We start from the raw sequence: 17,159 nt of genomic DNA on the forward strand, positions 1-17,159 counted from the left end.
ACTCGACCTGAAAAGATGGTGGAAGCTGATTACGTTAATAATTGTAAAGCAGAGTTGGACGGTGATGTGCCTTCAATAACCACAAAACTAGAAGTTATAGACTTTAACAAGTTGGCTTTTAATCACTAAGATCAGAGCTACATCTCAACACACCGACTGGCTCACAGGAATGAGTCAGGAAAAAGGAAGTGAAACTATACACCGTGTGGGGGAGGGTAATATACATGAGTACAGGAAATACAGGATAAAGACAAACAGATTTCATTACAGACGGGAACTTGAGCAACTGACAGGGTTACGGACAAAAAGTGAGGATGTGGGACTAAACACGACGACTCTTTCAAAGAGCCGGCACAGGCACGATGGGCCGAATGGCCTCCTTCTGTGCTGTAAGTCTCTGTGAATCTATTCTATGAATAATAACTGTACAATACAGCGACACTCACAAATAATAATTCAATCATAATGTGACTGTGAGGATCGATTATTGCCACTTAGAATCATAGAAAGTTACAGCACGGAAGGAGGCCATTTCAGCCCATCGTGTCCGCGCCAGCCAACAAAGAGCGATCCAGCCTAATCTCACTTCCCAGCTCTTGGTCCGTAGCCCTGCAGGGTAAAGCATCCCAAGTGCACATCCAAGTACTTTTTAAATGTGGTTAGGGTTCCTGCCTCTATCACCCTTTCAGGCAGTGAGTTCCAGACCCCCACCACCCTCTGGGTGAAGACATTTCCCCTCAAATCTCCTCTAAACCTTCCCCCAATTACTTTAAATCTGTGCCCCCTGGTTTTTGACCCCTCATGGTTCAGTCCTGGTTGTGATTAACAGCAGCAACAATAGCAGAATCCAACCGCTGCAGTCACTTGTGAACTCGCTGGTGTTTCAGCAGGTGGGATGACTGAGTGAATCCCTTCCCACACTCAGAGCAAGTGAACGGCCTCTCCCCAGTGTGAACTCGTTGGTGTCTCCGCAGGGTGGATGAACAAGTGAACCCAGTCTCGCAGTGAGAGCAGGTGAACGGCCTCTCCCCAGTGTGAGTGCGCTGGTGTACAGTGAGCTCAGATGACTGCCTGAACCCAGTCCCACAGCGAGAGCACCTGAACGGTCTCTCGTCAGTGTGAACACGTTGATGGAACATCAGTTCCCCGGAACTTTTAAAGCACTTCCCACAGTCCGAGCATTTAAAAGGTCTCTCGTCAGAGTGAACTCGCTGGTGATTCAGCAGGGTGGATGAGCGAGTGAATCCCTTCCCACACTCAGAGCAGGTGAATGGCCTCTCCCCAGTGTGAGTGCGCTGGTGTATAGTGAGCTCAGATGACTGCCTGAACCCAGTCCCACAGTGAGAGCACTTGAATGGTCTCTCGTCAGTGTGAACACTTTGATGGCGTATCAGGGTCTCGGGACTTTTATAGCACTTCCCACAGTCCGAGCAGTTAAAAGGTCTCTCATCAGTGTGAACTCGCTGGTGTCTCAGCAGGCGGGCTGTCTCAGTGAATCCCTTCCCACACTCAGAGCAGGTGAACGGCCTCTCCCCGCTGTGAACACGCTGGTGTATCAGCAGTTTGGATGAATTAGTGAATCCCTTCCCACACTCAGAGCAGGTGAACGGCCTCTCCCCGGTGTGAATGCACTTGTGTCTCGAGAGGCCAGAGGGTTGGCTGAAGCCTCGTCCACACACAGAACATGTGTACGGTTTCTCCCCGCTGTGAACGGTGCTTTTTGCTTCCATGTTCAGAGGCCGGTGATATTCAGATCCGATGAGTTGACTGACTCTGTCAGATCTTGAAGTGATGTTTGGTTTGAGCTTCCTGTCTGTAAGTCCTCGCCTTCCAGTGCCCTGTAAAATTAATTTAAAACATGGAGCGTGAGAGACAACCCACAAAGGCAGGTTGTGAAATTGAGCTCAGTGAATCTGGACATTTGTGGGGCCGGCATTAGAAAAAAGTGACCATGAAAGCTGCCGGATTGTCATAAAAACCCAACTGGTTCACTAATGTCCTTCAGGGAAGGGAATCCACCACCTGGTCTGGGCCTACACAAGACTCTGGCCTCTATGGGAGGAGAGAGTGAGAGAGAGAGGGAGAGGGAGGGCGAGGGGGCGAAGGAAAGGAACTTTATACATCTGCAACTCGACCAGAATTTTGATAGAACCTCCAAAACCCGCAACTTCCACCACCTAGAAGGACAAGGGCAGCTGTTGTATGGGAGCACCATCACATCCAAGTTCCCCTCCAAGTCACACATCATCCTGACTCAGATATATTCATCGTTGCTGAGTCATAATCCTGGAACTCCTTACCGAACAACATTGTGGGAATACCTTCACCACACGGACTGCAGTAGTTCAAGAAGGCGACTCACCACCCCCTTCTCAACGGGAAACTGGGGATTGGCAATATTTGCTGCTCTTGCGAGCTACGCCCACATCCCAAGAATGAATTCAAACAAATCTGTAGATGTAAACTGGATTAAAAGCCTGTACAGAAATACTTGTTCCTAAAACAATACTCTTTTACATTGTACGGACAGTGTCTGTGTAACAATCTAATCTCCCCTAGAATCCACCTCCCTTGACAGTCTCACATTGGAGATTGTTGGATCCTCCTGGGCTCAGAAGTACTGGGGGTTAAACCCAACAGATTCACCTCCATCTCCACTCCAGCTCCAACTGAAACATAGAAACATACAAACATAGAAACATAGAAGATAGGAGCAGGAGTAGGCTATTCGGCCCCTCAAGCCTGCTCCACCATTCAACGCGATCATGGCTGATCATCCAAATTCAGTACCCGATCCCTGCTTTCTCCCCATATCCCTTGATCCCTTTAGCTTTAAGAAATATATCCAACTCCTTCTTGAATATATTTAATGATTTGGCCTCTGCTGCCTTCTGTGGTAGAGAATTCCACAGGTTCACCACTCTCTGGGTGAAGAAATTACTCCTCATTTCTGTCCTAAATGGCTTACCCTGTATCCTTAGACTGTGACCCCTGGTTCTGGACTCCCCTACCATCAGGAACATCCTTCCTGCATCTAGTCTGTCCAGTCCTGTCAGAATTTTATAAGTTTCGATGAGATCCCCTCTCATTCTTCTAAACTCCAGCGAGTACAAGCCCAATCATCCCAATCTCTCCTCATACGTCATTCCTGCCATCCCAGGTATCAGCCTGGTGAATCTTCGTTGAACTCCTTCCACGGCAAGAACATCCTTCCTCAGATAAGGCGATCAAAACTGCACACAATACTCACGATGTGGTCTCACCAAGGCCCTGTACAACTGCAGCAAGCCATCCTTGTTCCTGTACTCAAACCGTCTCGCTACGAAGGCCAACATACCATTTGCCTTCTTAACCGCCTGCTGCACCTGCATGCTTAGCTTCAGCGACTGGTGCACAAGGACACCCAGGTCTCGGTGCACTTCCCCTTCTCCCAATCTATTGCTATTCAGATAATAATCTGCCTTCCCGTTTTTGCCACCAAAGTGGATAACCTCGCATTTATCCACATTATACTGCATCTGCCATGCTTCTGCCTAATCACCCAACCTGTCCAAATCATACTGGAGTTTTTCGGCATCCTCCTCACACACGCCCACCCTGCTTTGTGTCGTCTGCAAACTTGGAGATGTTACATCTAGTTCCCTCGTCTAGATCATTTATATATATTGTGAATAGCTGGGGTCCTAGGACCCATCCCTGCGGTACCCCACTAGTCACTGCCTGCCACTCGGAAAAAGACCCGTTTATTCCAACTCTTTACTTCCTGTCTGCCAACCAGTTCTCTATCCAAGTCAGTACCTTGCCCCCAATCCCATGTGCCTTAAATTTACACGCTAATCTCTTATACGGTACCTAATCGAAAGCCTTCTGAAAGTCCAAATACACCACATCCACTGGTTCGCCCTTATCTATTCTACCAGTTACATCCTCAAAAAATTCCAGTAGATTAGTCAAGCACGATTTACCTTTTGTAAATCCATGTTGACTTTGTCCTATCCTGTCACTGTTTTCCAAGTGCTCTGCTATTACATCTTTTATAATGGACTCTAGCATTTTTCCCACTACCGATATAATTCCCCGTTTTCTCTCTACCACCTTTTTTGAATAGTGGGGTAATATTAGCTACCCTCCAATCCATGGGAACTGTTCCAGAGTCTATCGAATTTTGGAAGATGGCCAGCAACACATCTACTATTTCTAGGGCTACTTCCTTAAGTACCCTAGGATGTCGATTATCAGGCCCTGGGGATTTATCGGCCTTCAATCCCGTCAAATTTCCCTAACACCATTTCCCTACAAATACTGATTTCTTTCAGTTCCTCCCTCTCATTAGACCCTATGTTTCCCGACATCTCTGGGAGGTTATTTGTGTCTTCCTTTGTGAAGACAGAACCAAAGTATGTATTTAATTGGCCTGCCATTTCTTTGTTCCCCATTATAAATCCCCCTGATTCTGACTGCAAGGGACCTATGCTTGACTTCACCAATCTTTTTCTCTTCACATATCTACAGTTAGTTTTTATGTTCCCTGAAAGCTTACTCTCATACTCTATTTTCCCCCTCTTAATTAATCCCTTTGTCCTCCTTTGCTGAATCCTAAACTGCTCCCAATCCTCAGGTTTACTGCTTTTTCTGGCCAATTTATATGTCCTCTCCTTGGATCTTATGCTATCTCTAATTTCTCGTTAGCCACGGTTGAGTCACCTTTTTTGTTTTATTTTTATGCTAAACAGGGATGAACTAATTCTGTAGTTCATCCATGCGATCTTTGAATGTTTGCAATTGCCTATCCACCGTCAACCCTTTGAGTAACATTCCCCAATCAATCTTACCTAACTCGCGCCTCATACCATCGTAGTTTCCTTTATTTAAATTCAGGACCCTAGTCTCGGAGTCAACTACTTCACTCTCCATCTTAATGAAGAATTCTATCATATTATGATCGCTCTGAACCAAGGAGCCTCACACAACAAGATTGCTAATTAATCCTTTCTCATTACATAATACCCAGTCTAAGACGGCCTGATCTCGAGTTGGTTCCTCGACATATTGATCCAGAAAACCATCCCGTATACACTCCAGGAGTTCCTCCTCCACAGTATGTTTACTAATTTGGTTAGCCCAATTTATATGTAGATTAAAGTCACCCATGATAACTGCTGTGCCCTTATTGCATGCGTCTCTAATTTCCCGTTTAATGCCATCCCCAACCTCCGCATTACTGTTTAGTGGTCCGTATAACACTCCCACTAACGTTTTCTGCCCCTTGGTATTTCTCAGCTCTACCCATACAGATTCCACATCATTAGAGCTAATATCCTTCCTTTCAAGTGTGTTAATCTCCTGTTTAAAAAGCAATGCAACCCCACCTCCCTTTCCTTTTTGCCTATCTTTCCTGAATATTGAATAACCCTGGATGTTGTGTTCCCAGCCTTGGTCACCCTGGAGCCATGTTTCCAGAATCCCAATCATATCATATCCATTTACCTCTATTTGCGCAACTATTTCATCCACCTTATTACGAATGCTCTTCGCATTAAGACACAAGGCCTTCAGGCTTGTTTTTTTAACACTCTTACACCTTTTAGAATTATTATTTATTGTGGCTATGTTTGATTTAAACGCACGATTTCTCTGACCGCCACCTTTGTTTTTCTCCTTCCTGTCTTTTGCTTCTATCCTTGTTTCCCTTTCCTCTGTCTCCCTGCTCAGGTTCCCAACCCCCTGCCATTTTAGTTTAAACCCTCCCCCAGAGCACTAGCAAACACTCCCCCTAGGACATCGGTCCCGGTCCTGCCCAGGTGCAAACCGTCCGGTTTGTACTAGCCCCACCTCCCCCAGAACCGGTTCCAATGTCCCAGGAATTTGAATCCCTCCCCCTTGCACCATTCCTCTAGCCATGTAGTCATCTGAAATATCCTTCTATTTCTACTCTGACTAGCACGTGGCACTGGTAGCAATCTTGAGATTACTATCTTGGAGGTCCTATTTTTAAATTTACCTCCTAACCTATATTCAGCTTTTCGGACCTCATCCCGTTTTTTACCTATATCGTTGGTACCTATATGCACCACGACAATTGGTTGTTCACCCTCCCCTTCCAAAATGTTCTGCCTGGTGGTCAACCATTCTCTTCCTGCCTGTGCAGCCTTTACCTGCGGTGTGACCAACTCCCTAAACGTGCTATCCACGATGTCCTCAGCATCGCGAATGCTCCAGTATGCATCCACTCACAGCTCCAGCGCCGCAATGTGGTCTGTCAGTAGCTGCAGCTGGATACACTTCCCGCACACATGGTTATCAGGGACACAGGAAGTGTCACAAGAATTACAGACACCCTATAAACTCCGCCGCCTCGCTCTTTATATCACCGCCGCCGCTCCTCACAGGGGAGAAACCGGGTAAAGGTGGGGACAGTGGGAAGGGAGTCAGTTCCCTGTCTGCATTGGAAGTTCAACGGCGCAGCCGCACCTGCTCCGTGTGTGGAAAGGGATTTGTTTGTTCATCCCACCTGCAAACACACCAGCGAGTTCACACTGGGGAGAGACCATTTCAATTTCCTGACGTTGGGAAGAGCTTTAAAAGCCCCGGACATCTGAAGGGACATCAGTGCCTCCACACTGGGGAGAGGCCATTCACCTGCTCCTTGTGTGGGAAGGGATTCTTGCAGTCCTCCAACCTGCTGACACACCAGCTTGTTCACACTGACGAGAGACCCTTTAAATGTTCTGACTTGTGGGAAAAGCTTTAAAAGCCCTGGGGAGCTGAAGAGACACCGGCTTCCACACGCTGGGGAGAGGCCGTTCACCTGATCCGTGTGTGGGAAGGGATTCGCTCGGTCCTCCAACCTGCTGGCCCATCAGCGAGTTCACACTGGAGAGAACCCCTTTAAATGTTCTGGCTGTGGGAAAAGCTTTAAAAGCTCCAGGGAGCTAAAGAGACACCGGCTCCTACACACTGGTGAGAGTCCATTCACCTGCTCCGTGTGGGGGAAGGGATTCACTCAGTCAACCCATCTGCTGATACACCAGCGAGTTCACACTGACGAGAGACCCTTTAAATGTTCTGACTGTGGGAAGAGCTTTAAAATCTCGAAGAGCCTTAAGGGACACCAGCGTGTTCACACTGATCATCAAATCTAACAGCACAGAAGGAGGTGATTCGGCCCATCGAGTCTATGCCGGCTCTTTGAAAGAGCTGGTCAATTTAGTCCCAAACCCCAGCTTTATCCCCAGAACTCTGCAAACTAGTCCTCTTCAAGGACATGTCCAATTACTGTTTGAAAGTTCCTGTGGAAGCTGATTCCAGCATCCTTTCAGATGGTGCGTTCCAGATCTTAACAACCCTCTGCGTGAAAACAATTCTCCTCATTTCCCTCTAGTTCTTTTAGCAACTATTTTAAATCTGTGACCTTTGGTTACCGACCCACTTGCCAGAGTGAACAGTTTCTCCCTACTTGCTCAATCAAAACCCCTCATCATTTTGAACACCTCCATTAGGTCTCCTCTTAACCTTCTCTTCTCTAAGGGGAACAATCCCAGCTTCTCCAATCTCACCACATAACTGAAGTCCCTCATCCCTGGTACCATCCTGGTCAACCTCCTCTGTATCCTCTCCAAGGCCTTGACATCCTTCCTAAAGTGTGGTGCCCAGAACTGTACACAATACTACAATACTCCAGCTGAGGCCAAAACCCTGCAGCTGTACAACACCCTGGTTAGACCACACCTGGAGTACTGTGAGCAGTTCTGGGCATCACAGGTTAGGAAAGATATATTGGCCTTGGAGGGAGTGCAGCGTAGGTTTACCAGAATGATACCCAGACTTCAAGGGTTAAGTTACGAGGAGGGATTACACAAATTAGGGTTGTATTCCCTTGAATTTAGAAGGTTAAGGTGTGATCTGATTGAAGTTTTCAGGATATTAAGGGGAACAGAGGGTAGATAGAGAGAAACTATTTCCATTGGTTGGGGATTCTCGGACTGGGGGCATCGTCTAAAAATTAGAGCCAGACCTTTCAGGAGTGAAATTAGGAAACACTTCTACACACAAAGGGTGGTAGCAGTTTGGAACTCTCTTCTGCAAATGGCAATTGATGCGAGATCAATTGTTAATTTTCAATCTGAGATTGATAGGTTTTTGTTACCCAAAGGTATTAAGAGATATGGGCCAAATACGGGTGTATGGAGTTAGATCGCAGATCAGCCATGATCACATTGAATGGCAGAACAGGCTCGAGGGGCTGAAAGGCCTCCTCCTGTCCTATGTTCCTAACTGGTGATTTGTAAAGGTTTAGTGTAACTTCCTTGTTTTTGTATTCAATGGGCCTATTTACAAAGCCAAGTATCCCATACGATTTCTGAACCGCCTCACCAACTTGCCGTGGCACTTTCAAAGATTTGTGAATATGGACCCCCAGGTCCCTCTGCTCTTGCACCCCCTCAAAATAGTCCCATTTAGATTATACGGCCTCTCCCTGTTGTTTCTCCCAAAGTGCATGACTTCACACTTATCCTCATTTAATTTCATCTGCCTTGTGTCTGCTCATTTCACAGCCTGTCTCTGTCCTTCTGAAGTCTGCTACTACTATGCTCACTATTTACTATGTTGCCAAGTTTTGTATCATCCGTAAACTTCAAAATTGTACACCTATACCCAAGTCCAGGTCAGTTATATATAACAAGAAAAGCAATGGTCCTAATCCCGACCTCTGGGGGAACCCACTGCATATTTCCCTCCAGTCAGAAAAACATCCCTCAGCACTGCTCACTGTCTCCTATCCCTCAGCCAATTATATACCCAAATTACCATCATCCCTTTAATTTCCTGTGCTTCTATTTTCCAAATAAGTCTCTTATGTGGTACTTTGTCAAATGCCTTTAGAAAGTCCATGTATACAACATCTGCTGCACTACCTTCATCAACCCTCTGTTACTTCATCAAAGAACTCAATCAGGTTAGTCAGACACGATTTACCTTTAACAAATCCATACTGGCTGCCCCTTATTAACCCATGCTTCTCCAAGTGAGAATTAATTTTGACCTTGACAATGGTCTCTAGTCGTTCACCCACCACTGACATTAGACTGATTGGCCTGTAGTTACCAGGTTTATCCCTCTCCCCTTTTTTAAACAGGGTGTAACATTTGCAATCCTCCAGTCCTCTGGCACCCCTCCCATATATCTGAGGGAGATTGAAAGATTGTGGTCGGAGCTTCTGCTATCTCCACCCTAGCTTCCCTCAACAACCTAGAATGCATCCCATCCGGACCGGGTGACTTGTTAACTTTGAGTGATGACAACCTATTTAGCACCTCCTTTCTATCCATTTTTATCCAATTTCTCTACTCCCCCCTCCTCTACTGCGACATGAACTTCATCCTCTTCTTTTGTGGAGACAGATGCTAAGTGCTCATTCAGCACCTCAGCCATGCCCTCTGCCTCCGCATGATGAGCTCCTATTTGGTCCCTAATCGGCCCCACCATTCATTTAACTATCCTTTTACTTTTCATATGTTTATAGAAGATTTTTGGGTTCTCTTTTATGTTACCCGCTAATCTATTCTCATATTCTCTTTGCCCTTATATCCTGTTTCAATTTCCCCCGCACTCTCTGTATTGTCCTGGTTTTTGACTGTATTCTGTACCTGACATTTGTCGTAAACCTCCTTTCTCTGTTTTATTCTAACCTCGATATCCTTTGTCATCGGGAGCTCTAGCTTTGGATGCCCATCTTTCCTCCTTATGGGAATATGCTTGGTTTGTACCCGAACTATCTCAGCCTTGAAGGCCTGCCATTGGTCATTCACTGTTTTCCTGGACAATCTTTGTTTCCAGTTCACCTGTGCTCGATCCCTTCTCAAATCACTGAAATTGGCTCTCTTCCAGCTGGGTATTTTCACCATTGATTCTTCTTTGTCCCTTTCCATAACTACTTTAAACCCAATGATTTTGTGATCACTGTTAACCAGATCCCTCCTGTCCCAGAACCGATGAGAGACCCTTTAAATGTTCTGACTGTGCAAAGAGGTTTCAGAGTTCATCCAACCTGCTGAGTCACCAGCAAGTTCACACAGATCTTCAAAAAAAGGAAGATGTTTTAGAAAGGCTGGCGGCACTAAAAGTTCACAGCCATCTCAGAATAGTGTCCCTTTAATTACAATCTCGCGGAACAAGAAGAATCGCTGTCCCTTTAACTACCACAAACCCCTGTGTGGAGGCGAGGGGGAGATACAGTCTGTCCCAGTAACTGTCGCAGAACAGAATTAGCGACCCTGTCCCATAAGGGCTTGACTCACCCCCACTCCCTGCTTTTCCTCAAGTGTCTCATCCTTAAAATTCTCAGCCTTGTTTTCAAATCGCTCCGTGGCCTCGCCCCTCCCTATCTCTGTAATCTCTTCCAGCCTCTACAAACTGCCCCCACCCCGAGATATTTGCGCTTCTCTAATTCTGCCCTCTTGAGCATCCCCGATTTTAATCGCTCCACCATTGGTGGCCATGCCTTCAGCTGCCTGGGCCCTAAGCTCTGTAATTCCTTCCCTAAACCTCTCCATCTCTCTACCTCTCTCTCCTTCTTTAAGATGCTCTTTGACCAAGCTTTTGGTCATCTGCCCTAATATCTCCTTATGTGGCTCGGTGTCAAATTTTGTTTTATAACGATCCTGTGAAGAGCCTTGGGATGTTTTACTACATTAAAAGGGCTTTATAAATACAAGTGGTTGCTGTTTCCTGAAACTAATAATAAATTCCCCAGAGGGAAAAAAACTTGTACTTTTACTCCCAAATATTAGAAAGTTTGTTCCACAGAAGCACGGGGTTTATCTGCTTTTATGGATGAAATTAAAAGGTCTCTATTAGAACCTGAGCCAGTGTGTTGTGAGCCAAAGAGCCTTGTGTCCAATGAAGGGAATAAAGGCCCACAGCCTCCCCTGGCCCCGGGCCCTGAACAAGGGACTGGAGAAACTCGCTGCCCTGTGGATCAGACAATCAGCCGACGCTAGTCCTGCCCCTCGGGCTCCCCGATTGGTTGGAGGACCCGCCGCCGGCTCGCTCCTCCAGCCCCACCCCGCTCGCTCCCTATTGGTCGGAAGCTCACGTCAATCAGGCAGTGGGCCCGGGTCACGTGTCCCTCACTGACTTTACAAAGAAAGCCCCGCGCAATCGCCGGGCAAAGCTGCAGGTCGGCAGGAGCGGGTTCGGGAGGTTAATAAACTGCGGGTAGGCCACACCTCAGGGTTTATAAAGTTGGAGAATGGTCTCAGGCCCGAATGAGATCCAGAGGCCGAATGTGTTCCGCCGGAGGGCAGCTGTGAGGCTTTTTCTCGGTGACAGGCCCGGGTTACGCGCCGCCATCTTGGTGAAGGAAAGACAGACCGCTTCTACCTGCAGCAGGGCGCATGCGTGGCCATCTTTGTACAGGAACAGAGAGTGGGCAGGGCTTCAGGGTCCCAGTGACCAAGAGGGACAATCATTGACTCATTGATTCTCACTCTGCACACAGCAGGTGGAGAACTGAAGATTTCAGAGTCCCAGTGACCAGGACAGACAATCATTGACTCATTGATTTTATTCTCACTCTGCACACAGCGGGTGTAGAACTGAACCCAACCAGAGTAGAGGGAGGGGGAAAACTGGGAGTGGAGAAAAGAAATGTTGGAGATGGTGCGATGGGTTTGGATTTCAGCACAGGGAGGAGGGAGAGTGTGTGGGACGGGGATTTACAGCTTTGCGGTTAAAATGTGTTATTTTGGTCATATTTCTAGATTTGCCATTTTCTGCCCACAGGGCAATCACAGTGCACTGACCAACACCTCAGCTTGTCAGGCTAGGGCAGGTGGAACTGAGCCAGAGGCAGCTCTGGGACTTCATCTTCTGAGCATTGGGTTGGGAAAGAAGAATTCCATTGGTTATTGGGCCTTGGCGAGCACTGACCCCCCTCCCACAATTTTAATATGTTGATGCATCTGTTTATTTATATACTAGGAATGTTTTAATTGCTTTCACAGCAAAATGCATTTATTATTAAAGCTCCACAGAAACAATTGTGGTAACAATTGAATAAAACTCAGAGAGTTGTCGGGAGCTGGAACGCTCGACCTGAGAAGGTCATGAGCTGATTCCATCAATGATTTTAAAAGGGAGTTGGGCGGGTACTTGAGGATGAGGATCTTACAGGGTTACGGACAACAAGCAGGGATGTGGGACTAAGCACAAGTGCTCTTTCTAAGAGACAGCACAGGCACGATGGGCCGAATGACCTCCTTTGTGCTGTACTTTTCAATGATTCTGTGAAAACTAACAGAACCAAACAAAGAAATGATCTTCCTTGGTTATTAATCATTTCAATAAATTTCAACAGAGTTCTCTATACACCAACAACAACCTACCTTTATATTAGAGCTTTTAAAACATCTCAAGGCACTTTACAGTAGGGTAATAAGACAATAATCGACACACATACTTTGTTTGTGGTCCAGTGCACTGACACAAAGTTCCTTCACAACTGTAACAATTTTATTGCAGTTGCTGTGAAGGCTGCGCTCACTCTGCTCGTACACCTGGTCTCCAAAGGAGGCAAAACAGGACTAATGCTGCCGAGCTCAGCTCTTTTTGATCAGAAAATATCAACTGTTTTGCCTCGCCAGGAAATGCACAAAAGAGGCAGCAGTGCTGATTGGCTGCCCAGGAAAGTCCTTTTGAGATTAAACTCCTTCACCCAGAGGGTGCTGAGAATGTGGAACTTGCTGCCACAGGGAGTAGTTGAGGCAAAGAGCATGGATGTATTTAAGGGGAAGCTGGATAAACACATGGGAGAAAGGAATAGAAGGAGATGCTGATAGGGTGAGATGAAGAGAGATGGGAGGAGGCTCGTGTGGAGCATAAACACCACATGGACCAGTTGGGCCGATTGGCCTGTTTCTGTGCTGTACAATCTGTGTAATTCTATGTAATAAGAGAGGAGAGAATGTTCCATAGAAACTAGAATTATCTGTTCCGAATTTTAATCCTGAACTTACAGTGATGTCTTTTGTAAACTACTTTTACAGGGAATATCATCGGCCTTTGAATGTGGAAGGAGAAACGTTTGCCTGTTCTGTCTGTGGGAAAAGATTTCAAAGATCGGTGTGACTGGAAAAGCACCGAGACACACACACCCGAGTGAGAGTGTTCCAGTGCACTGACTGTGGAAAGAGCTTTAACCAGTTATACAGTCTGAAAAAACATCGCACCATTCACAGCGGGGAGAAACCGTACACGTGTTGTGTGTGTGGATGAGGCTTCAACCGATTGTCCAACCTGGAGAGACACAAGGACACCCACACCACGGAGAAACTGTGGGAATGTGCGGACTGTGGGAAGGGATTTAGCTCCCCGTCCCGCCTGGAAACTCATCGATGCTTTCACACCGGGGAGAGGCCATTCACCTACTCCAAGTGTGGGAAGGGATTTAGTCAAGTCATCCCACCTTCTGACACACCAGCGACTTCACACTGAGGAGAGACCATTCAGTTGCTCTCACTGTGGGAAGAGGTTCAGGCAGTCATCTCACCTCATTGAGCACCAGTGCATTCACACTGGGGAGAGACCGTTCACCTGCCCTGTGTGTGAGAAGGGATTCATTAATTCATCCACCCTGCTGATACACCAGCACATTCACGCTGCAGCGAGGCCGTTCACCTGCCCTGTGTGTGAGAAGGGATTCACTAATTCATCCACCCTGCTGATACTCCATCACATTCACACTGCATAGAGGCCATTCACCTGCCCCATGTGTGAGAAGGGATACACTAATTCCTCTGACCTTCTGAGACACCAGCGCATTCACACTGGGGAGAGGCCATTCACCTGCTCCGTGTGTGGGAAGGGATTCAATCAGTCATCCAACCTGCTGACACACCAGCGAGCTCACACTGGGGTGAGGCCGTTCACCTGCTCCGTGTGTCGGAAGAGATTTACTCAGTCATCCAACCTGCTGACACACCAGCAAGTTCACACCGGGGAGAGGCCGTTCACCTGCTCAGTGTGTGAGAAGGGATTCAGTCAGTCATCCAACCTGCTGAGACACCAGCAAGTTCACAAGTGACTGCAGAGGTTCAATTCTGCTGTTATTGCTGTTGTTAAATCACATCCAGGACTGAACCATATTCATTCTGACAGTTGGGGTTTGTTTCTGCTGATGATAATAACCCCTATATCTGGGCTGGATTTTAATATTCTGGATATATAGCTGATTGAGTTGTCGGGGCTGCAGTGTCCCTTTAAGTACTGCTGTCTGATCTTTCCCCTTAATTTCTGATGAGTGTTGCTGAAATATTTTACAATAAAATTATGAACTTTTACTTCAATCATATATTAATCTTTGCTATAAAATCTACAATTCATTGTCTGAAAGATTCCATTGATTATCATCTCCAATTAGAAAGTGCTGATTAATCCTCGCTGACAACTCTTACTCACTTGCACATTACACACAGTGGCACCTCCATTATCCACCAGAAAGAAGGGGAATGGGAATTGGTGGAGAATCGAGAGTCCCCAAATGTTGCCCCTCCCGTCTGGTACAGCAATCCCCTCGGCACGGGAATGGAGACAAGTCCAGTTATAGTGACGGGATGAGTTAAAGGTATTTACTCAGATGGGCGGAAGGTGGGAAGTGGTGTTCCACGGGGATTGGTGCTGGGACCACGGTTGTTCACCATTTACATAAATGATTTGGACTTGGGAATCAGAAGTACAATTTCAAAATTTGCTGATGACACTAAATTGGGGGGTGTAGTTAATACTGAGGAAGACTGCGATAGCATCCTTGTAGAATTATTCAGTTGTGTTCAGTAAATAACACCATTTTTTAATTTGCTTTGACTGATCACATCACTATATAGTTAGGTGAAAAACATAAATCATTAAAAGCTCCCAATTTCAGAATTGTTAGATTCAAACTCAACTTCTTCCAAGTACAATCTAACATTTCAAACATTGTAATGGATGTAGGCGAGATATTAGGACTGTTGTCTAACACAATCCAAACACAGTGACACACAGACAGATGGGCAGGTGTAGCTTCACAGCGAATCCTTTCAAGCCTCACTAAAAAGTGGCAGACTGGCAATCCACTGTTCACTAATGGAGTTGTGATCTTTGTAAATTAAGAAATGGAAATGTGTCAAAGAGTTGATTAACAGAGTGAGGCATCATCTTCCTTTGATTTCTATTTCTGACACCAGGCAACAGAAAAAGGTCATTACAACACGACAGAAACAGACTCTTCAGGTGTGAGACATCAGACTTCAGAACAACACGTCTGCCAGCTCTGGCCACTAACCCCAGTACAGTCAACCTTTCAGCAGCTGCAGCCCTAGTAGTTTAACATGTCTAGTAGAGCTTTTGTATCAAAATAGAAGAAATGTATTTGTGACACACACACAATTAATAATTAAATCACAATGTGATTGTGAGGATCGATTATCGCCTCTTCATACCTTCCGTGTCCACCGGTCGAGGAAGGTATCAAGTGAACCGGTGGACACCGCCTGCCCCCTCTCCAGGGCCACCCAGGCAGGGGCAAGACCATGGGAGAGAGGCAGGCAGCCAGAGTGACCCCCCATGGGACCCGCCCATCCTGAGTCTACAAATTGCTGTTTTCGCCAGGCCCAAGAGCAGGTCCAGGAGAAGATCCTCCCACTTACCCACCCCCCTCCGCACCGGGCGGCCAAAGATTAGGAGCATGGGGCTAAAGTGTAACCAAGAGTTGAGGAGCAGCCCCTTCAGGGAACTACATAGGGGCTGCAACCTCTCACACTGAATATATACACAGCCCGTGGACTCCTCTAGGCCGCAAAAAACACATCTGGCCTTGGAGTCCGGAAAGGAGCTTAAAATCTGTTGCACACGACAGCTCCCTGCAACAGTCTCCACCCCAGATCCCCAATGGTGCTGGGAAGGACTCCCGCATAGAGAGTCCTCCATTGGGGACCCTCGGCTCCGTCAGACTGCAAGATGACCTGCCAGTCTGATTGAGATTGGGCAATAAACAAAATTAATCAATAAATGACACAGAAACCCCAGTCCCCGGATCCTCAGCCCTGGTGTGAAGTACGCTGGCCACCAATTTTCGGTTACTAGCTCGCACCTCAGGCCCCACCCAGTCTGATTTAATTACTAAATGTTTTCTAACTCGGGTTCAGGCCTGTCATTCTGAGGGAAACAAGGCCTCATTTATTGGTGTGTCCCACCTGAGCGGCTGTTAATGGCTTTAATAAACTGGCAGCAAGGTTTTTTTTAAAGGTGGAAAGAGGTGAAAAACGTCACTAGTGATGCCTCAAAACTCACGGACTGAGAAATTCACTTCATCGGCGCCCCTGCCACAGGGCTCAATATTCATCCCCTCCACCACTGGTGCACTGTGTCTGCAGTATGTACGGTCTACAAGAGGACCACGGTCAGGCCGTGTGGAGTCAAGGGCCAGGCAGCAGAATGGATGGAAAGATCGCTACAAACTTCCCTTAACTCCAACCCTCTGATTTCTGCTTCATAGCCAGCTTTCCATCCATTCTGCTGCCTGGCCCTTCCCTCCACACAGCCTGACCTTGGTCATCTTGTCGATCTTACATACTGTTATGGAGCAAGCTGGTCACAAAACAGAAAAGAGAAAGTAGGGGTTAAGAATCGCTACTCAGACTGGCAAAAGGTGGGAAGTGGTGTTCCACAGGGATCGGCGCTGGGATCACTATTGTTCACCATTTACATAAACGATTTGGACGTGTGAATCAGAAGAACAATTTCAAAGTTTGTCGATAACACCAAATTGGGAGGTAGAGTTAATACTGAGGAAGGCAAAATGCAAGAAGACATTAATAAATTTCAGAATGGGTGTGTAATTGGCAAATGAATTTCACTGTAGATCAGTGTGAGGGGCTGTGTTAATGAATTTCACTATAGATCAGTGTGAGGTGGTGTGTTAATGAATTTCACTATAGATCAGTGTGAGGTGGTGTGTTAATGAATGTCACAATAGATCAGTGTGAGGTGGTGTGTTAATGAATGTCACTGTAGATCAGTGTGAGGTGGTGTTAATGAATTTCACTATAGGTCAGTGTGAGGTTGTGTGTTTTGGTGGGAAGAATAAGGAGGCCACTCACTACTTGGACAAGGGGGTGAAA

The 17,159-nt window shown here is 46.6% G+C and overlaps 1 protein-coding gene across 1 annotated transcript in view; it reads right to left on the reverse strand.

Annotated features, from left to right (window-relative positions):
- Positions 1-94: 94 nt before the first annotated feature.
- Positions 95-17,159, reverse strand: part of LOC147092014 (uncharacterized) — a 33,587-nt gene continuing 16,522 nt past the window's right edge. Inside the window, exon 4 of the mRNA XM_085976993.1 lies at positions 95-1,704. Coding sequence (XP_085833119.1) covers positions 861-1,704 — 844 coding nt within the window. The 3' untranslated portion in view covers positions 95-860. The remainder of the gene's footprint in view (positions 1,705-17,159) is intronic.

This window comes from Somniosus microcephalus, unplaced genomic scaffold (assembly GCF_052327205.1).
Source record: "Somniosus microcephalus isolate GS21.2 unplaced genomic scaffold, FLI_Smic_1.0 unresolved_chr3, whole genome shotgun sequence".
Classification (NCBI taxonomy): Eukaryota; Metazoa; Chordata; class Chondrichthyes; order Squaliformes; family Somniosidae; genus Somniosus; species Somniosus microcephalus.